The 7,061-nt window shown below is 37.7% G+C and overlaps 1 protein-coding gene across 1 annotated transcript; it reads left to right on the top strand.

Annotated features, from left to right (window-relative positions):
* The first annotated feature begins 1,307 nt into the window (after window positions 1-1,307).
* LOC148880043 (F-box protein PP2-A13-like) lies at window positions 1,308-4,223 on the top strand. The gene is made up of 3 exons (XM_088961850.1): window positions 1,308-2,058; window positions 2,169-2,287; window positions 3,429-4,223. The coding sequence occupies exons 1-3, from the start codon at window positions 1,741-1,743 to the stop codon at window positions 3,847-3,849; spliced, it is 858 nt and encodes a 285-aa protein (XP_088817976.1). The 5' UTR covers window positions 1,308-1,740; the 3' UTR covers window positions 3,850-4,223.
* The last annotated feature ends 2,838 nt before the right edge of the window (window positions 4,224-7,061 follow it).

The following is a 7,061-nucleotide window of genomic DNA, read 5'->3' on the forward strand; positions in this document are numbered from 1 at the left end:
TTGATTGAACAATCCTACCTTTTACCACATTAGCAAAAAATTTATAGAAAGATGGTCCAAAATTCTGAAATAACGAAAAACAAAAAAATCATCATGACCCAGGGTTCCAAAATGATCAGAATTTCTAAAATTTAATACCTTGCCCAATCTTTGAATCTAATGAGAGAATGGAGGCGAACCAGTCACCCATGGTCCACGTAGCCAAAAGGATGTTTATGTGGTCGATTGGAAATGGCGCCATGAAGATAAGCGCCAAATATGATGCCGAATTCTCAACCACCTATGTGTAATCTTCAAACTAATTTGGCAATTTTTATAATACCAACGAAAGGATATGATGATGCCGAATGGACATTTTTTCTTGAACTTTTTTTTGGGAAAAAATGCCGAAGGAGCGTTGACCAATCAGAATCCCTGTGAATTTTGATGATGAATACCAGTTGATGATCAGTTATCACTTCAATAATATCGATTGTTTGTTTATCAGTTCTTAGTTATCATGAATTCATGCATGCGGATCTGTGCTATCTATAAGTTGTTCCCACATACTTACCCTAGCATCATCATCACCACGTGATACAAACGTTTTTCGTTCAGGAATCATTTAGGCAACTGATTTCGTTTTATTTTAAATCCACTTGAATCAATTAACGTTATATTAATTTGGGCAATCAAACGGCTAATCTGTCAATCCGTTAAATGATTTTTAATTTCTAATTATTTTTATTATTTTTAATTTTTTTTTTATCTGGCCAAAATGGTTGATCTAGTTCAAATCATACGATTGAACTATTAACCTAGCCAAAACGGTTAGTTACAAGCCCGAATTCATGATCTAGATGTCGGAACCAATTATTTTAGCCCATTGAGGTTTTGCAAGAATTGAAGTATCAAGTTTTGGAGGATGTACCGACCTTTGATTAGGGTCAAATCTCTCAGGTGATCTAACTTGCCACGTGGCTATGAATTTAATCACGTCAAAACACGGGCGATCCTCCAATAACTCGCCAAGCGGCACGTGTCATCTCCACGGCGACTATTCTAGAATGGAAAACATTTTCAAAATTGGTTCCTAGCATGAGTATGTGGCCCGGCTCGTCCTGACCCAAGCCATTTGCCACTCGACCCTACAGGATCGGGTGATTCTAATTTTAACCATCTGGCATCTGGTAAGTAGATAGATGATGTGAGTCATGTGACCGAATAATGTATTAATCTATCGGTCCAGACAATATTACTTGATGTGGTGAGAGACCATCAGATCAGAGAGCGATGCAATTTTTGTGCGTCCTCGTCCAATTTTTGTCATATTCTCTTGCTCTTCTCTTTTGTGTTCTGTCTCGTGGTAAAAAAATTATAAAAAAAGGCCTTTTACAGGTTGTATTTACAAAATTTTATAAACCAAAATTCACGAAGCAGTGGCGCACGAACACATACGGCATACGCAGAACAAGTCGTTGTCGTCCAACTTGGACTGTACACTTAAACACTCTCCTAGTTTTGTAGTAGGAAAACAACAAATCTCGATAATGGGGCTCGCCGGGGTACGCGTCCGTATACAAGAAGCAAATGAAATGGACACACTCCATTCTCTCTTCTCCTTCCTTCCTCCCTCCCTCCCTCCTATTTCACTTCCTCAAACCTCTCCTTTCTCTGCAATTCTTCTACACCAAGTTAGGGCTCAGGGCTAGGGTTTGTTAGCCATTCATTCTCGCTACGGATAGTTCGTTTCTTCGTCTCATGGGGGCTGGTGTCTCTGTTTTTCTGTCGGATAATGATGGCCGGGATTCTCATGTGAAGACTGGTCTCGACGATATTCCTGAAAGCTGCGTTGCTTCCATTCTTTTGTATTTGGATCCTCCCCAGATTTGTAAGTTGGCGCGCTTAAATCGGGCTTTTCGTGGTGCTGCTTCTGCTGATTTTGTTTGGGACTCCAAGTTGCCTTCTAATTATCGCTACCTCATTGAGAAAGTGTGTGGCCAAGTTCCGGTGAACTTGAGTAAGAAAGAGATCTATGCCAGATTATGTCAGCCCAACCCCTTCGATGGAGGCACCAAGGTCTGCATCTCTCTCCCATGGCTCTCTGAATTCGTTTTATTGGCTTCTTATTTTCCTTTTCTTTTGTTCCAGGTTTGCTTATACTTTTGGAAACTTTTGATATTGGACAGGAACTGTGGCTGGATATGAGCACAGGTAGAATTTGCCTGTCGATTTCTTCCAAGGCCTTGTCGATAACAGGGATAGATGATCGGAGATATTGGAAACGAATACCAACTGAGGAATCTAGGTACGTATAAAAAAAGAGTTAATAATCCTTTTTTTCTTCTTGAAAATTCGAAGAGATTGTGCTATGAACATCGAAATTAATCTGTTTGGGGATTTTCTTGAAAATTCGTCGGCTAATTTCTATCACTACTCTCTGCAGTCTGAATATCAATGTCATAATTGGATTCCTTGGAAAAATTTCTCCTTCTCTCACTCGAAAAAAAAAGGGAAAAAATCCTTATCTTACAACATCTAAAATTTGTTTGATCTTCTTTCTGCAAGCAAATCTTGCACTGCCGGAAAGGTGCTGCATAAGATACAGGGAATTAACAAATCTCACACATAGAACGAACATGGATGAAGCATCTATAGACAAATTTGCCCTTTTTATATCAGGATTTAGGTTTTGATTGAAAGAAGCTGGATGATCAGTATGTGCATTACTATGTGTCCCTAGGACATTTTTGAATGTTCAGAATTCATAGGGTGTCTGCTGAATTGGTTAATGTGATTTAAATTGCTCTCAGCCTGTTCAGTGCATGGCTCGGAGTTTTTTAGCTTATTAGGTCGATATTGCTTTATTCTGCGCCCAACTTTTTTAAATCTATAATTGTAGATCCAGTTCAGTTGTCCTGAATTGTTTACAAATCCTTGGTTATAACTTGCGTATTGCAGTATTTATGTGTCTTTTTTGTAGAACACCTCATTCACGGAGTTACGACTTATGGCTAGAAGTATACTCATACTGCGTATACTTTCTCCCATTGAGTGTGTATAACTTTATTATAAACTCGCGCATGTCCCTAATCAAAGGAACAAACAGATATTAAGTGGGTAATATTTGAAGGGGTTGTGCTTGTGCAGGTTTCCTGTTATTAGAGATTGATCCCATAAGATTTGGATTCTCAGCCTAATATTGATCTGTGATCTTGGTGTCTGCTGGTAGTTTAGTGAGAAACCATGCCTTTTTGAGTGACATTGTAAAGAATTTATGATCTATTTTCATTCTCTCCCTAACTCAGGTGTTTTCCTTTTCTCTGTTGTCTGAGTTTACTTCTTAAAGAATTTTGGGCATAATCACCTCTATCTTTTTTCCATGTCTCCCTAGTTAGAGTTATAGATAAAGAACAAACTGATTTATTGTTGTTATCTTTTTGGTGTAGATTCCGGTCAGTTGCATATCTTCAGCAAATCTGGTGGTTTGAAGTAGACGGACAGGTAGAGTTCCAGTTTCCAGCGGGGACCTACAGTCTATTCTTCAGGCTTCAGCTGGGTAGAGCATCAAAGAGATTCGGTCGTCGAGTATGTAATCCTGAGCATGTCCATGGTTGGGACATAAAGCCGGTACGTTTCCAGCTATCGACCTCAGATGGTCAGCATGCTCTGTCCCAATGTTATTTGGGGGAACCAGGGAACTGGGGTCACTGCTACGTGGGAGATTTCGTCGTCGAGAATCCCAATGCGCTCACGAAGGTTAAGTTCTCGATGACCCAGATCGATTGCACACACACCAAAGGAGGTCTCTGTGTAGACTCTGTGTTAATATGCCCGAGTGAGGTTAGAGCGAGGTTAAAGCGTTTTTAAGTTGCTGTTAACCTTGTTTAGGTAGCCAAGTGTAGAGCGTATAGAGTTGGAGCAGGCAGCCCATTAAGAAAAGGGAATCAATAGATGTTTGGTTTCTTCGGGGGGGGGGGGGGATCTGACTCTGAGCCACAAAGCAGCATTTTGTAAGCAAATCGTGGCACTGTGTATATTTTCTTCTTTATCTGTTCAATTGTTTGTTGAAATTTTGGTTTTTCTTTACCGGCAGAGGGCAGAGGTGCACCGGCACCGGAGTCTCTTCTCTGCTTATGAGTACTATTTTCCATCGCTGTCAAATGTTATGATGGTTTAGAAATTTTGGGAAACAGATGCTGGTTGATATTTCTAATGTAAAGGGGGATTATTCCTGTTGGTTCCTTCTTCTATCTTTCCTTTGATCCTTTCCATTCTTCTACTCATTCTTAATAGCATTAATAATTCAAGTTGAATTGTGAGGGCTCCGGTCATAAAGACTGGGGAATGCATTCTTTTTCAGACATGGTCAACCTTCCCTTCAGTTTGGGATTTTTGGAAGAATACAAAATACAACCATATACAGTATAAATACAAGATTTTTGTAACTGAGCCACAATTAATGGATGCACCCAGAACTTAGATATTTTATTATGCCAAGCATCAAACTGATTGGTGACTAATGATGGAATATAAACATATAATCCGGCTATAGTCCGAAAAACGAAACGAGAAAAAGTAAAGAAACAAAAGCACCTGCACCGCCAGTGACAAGTCATAACATGTAAGTGGCAGTGGTGATGGTGGGTCGTCTGAGCTCGTTTCTAAAAATTCTGTTGTTTCATTTTACCCTCTATAAGAAGCCCACGTCTCAATTAACTATTATGTAGGCTGTTGGTTAGCTGAAATTCCTATCTACCTTACTACTTGGAGCGGTATATATTCTTGTAATATCCTTTTTGTGGTGTTAAATACCCTCTACTTTTCTCAACTCTCAAGTTATTTTTTTTCTTATTATTTATTTGGTTCGTCCATGGCTTTAAACGCACACAGTATGACAGTACTAATGCTTCTTTCATCGCATTCATTTTGATTTTGGCTATCTTTACCGTTATCAATATTCCAGTTTCATCGCATTCCTTTTTACATATTCATCAAATTGATGTTTTATTTGTCCTATTTTCAGCAAATTAGCAGTTGGTTTATTTGCTCATTTGGGATCTACTGCCTAATATCTTAGATGTGACGGACGATCGAAAAGGATGTCGTAGGAAGAAGAAATCTGAGCGACCGAAGTTAGACGTTTTATTTAACTTTTAAGCCAATTACATATTATTATTAGGGGATATCACTATATCAGATACGAATTGCAAAAAGATGGGTTTGAACTTTGAAGGTGACGTATAATAAAACTAGAGTATTAGTCATTTTTAGTTTGTAACTTGTAAGAATGAAAAATGCAAAAGTCATGATGGGGTGCCAGCTGAGTGGGAAAAGACCAACACGATTTGTCATAAAATCGTGTATACCAAACATAATCCAACAGTATTCCCGCAAATATTTAGAGAATAAAATAAGTAACTAACAATAAAAAAGATGAAAGACAGAAGGATCTAATTCTCTGAGAGACTGAGACTCGCCAACAGACGTAAGAAGAGTGAGCGTGCCAGATTATTTAATTCCTTTTTCTTTTCCCAAATTAGTTTGAGTGTCATGAGTGGCACTGGCAGGTGCATTTGCACGCAAAAAACATCGATGGTATTAAATATGAGAGGCAAGCAAATAAATGAAATCATACATATCATTTAATGCATATTGTAGAGAGATGCAATATAGAATTGGGAATGGAATGGGGATCATATCATTTAGGGTTGCAACCGTGCAAGTCTAATTCGGATTTGTTAAAATAAGCATTTTACACTGTTTGGATTTGTATTTTTTTGCATCAGATCCATTTAAATTTTTACAAAAGCCCAATCTGAATTCGCCCAAGTTGCACCCCTAGTTTTTACTGGTTTCATTTGGCGTGGCATCGAAGTAGGTTCAAGTTCAACTATTCTAGATGTTAGTGTTACACTTTTTTAAAATGTTGTGTTTGCACTTTTTTAAAATGTTGTGTTTGGCGTGGCACTCGAAGTAGGTTCAAGTTCAACTATGCTGATTGCCAGTTTGCTATTTTTAATGGTTTCATTTTAAAATGTTAAAATGTTGAAGGTATGGGTTTACCAAAAAACAGAGAAAATAAGGAAAACGAAAGAAGAAATAAAGTAACAGTTTTTAGGACTTCTTTCCATCGTTTTTTTCTTAATTATAGTCAAAACTCGAATGTCTGATTTTCTTTTTTTTCTTTTCTGTGATTTCATGAAGACAGGTTTAATGAGTAATGACAACAAAAATACAATACTTTAAGCTGTCTTAGGAGGCGTTTTACAACATGAATTGCTTTTCTTGCTGCCGGTTCTAAAAAAAATCAAAACCATTTTGTTTGAAAATACTAAAGGTAGATTCTAGCCGAGCCGAACCGAATAGCTAGCAATTTGAGTTCAGCTCACTAAGGTAGTACAAGGCTCGAGCTCGGTTTGAGTCAAAAGCTCATAAGCTCAAGCTCAAGCTCAGTTTGGCTCGAGCTCGACTTAAGAAAAATGTTTTATAAAAAAAAATTATATATAAAAAATATTTTTTATTTGATATTTAAACAATTAAGAATTATAATAATTAGTTATTATTATATATAAAAATAAAAATAGTATATATGTATTATTATTATTATATGTTTGTCTGTATGTGTGTGTATGTATGTATGTAGCTATTCGAGCCGGTTCGCAAGCTTCACGAGCAAGGTTCAAAATATCGATACGCCCGATATGTCGATAGGGGCGTATCAAGCGAATTGATACACATTTTCAAGCCCTTTTTTTTTATTTTTTTTCACAACCGGTTCAGGGGGCCAGTTTAGGTATCCTCTACCCCCTAAACTGGTCAAACCTCCAATACATCCATTGTAGTATCAGAGGGGTCCCAGAATAATATGCATTGGCCGATACGGGCCGGTACGTGTCGATACTTTGAACCTTTCTCACGAGGCAAGCTCGAGTAGCTCGTGAAGAACTCGACTCGTGGCCACCCCTAAAAAATGCATTGTTTCTTCAAACAAAAACACAAAAATTGTTTTTTATTTTCAAAACTGAAATAAAAAATATGTTCTTGAATTTGATTTCAAAAACATGTTTTCATATGATTAT

Source organism: Nelumbo lutea, chromosome 1, assembly GCF_056320005.1.
Source record: "Nelumbo lutea isolate HS-2025 chromosome 1, American lotus-T2T, whole genome shotgun sequence".
NCBI lineage: Eukaryota > Viridiplantae > Streptophyta > Magnoliopsida > Proteales > Nelumbonaceae > Nelumbo > Nelumbo lutea.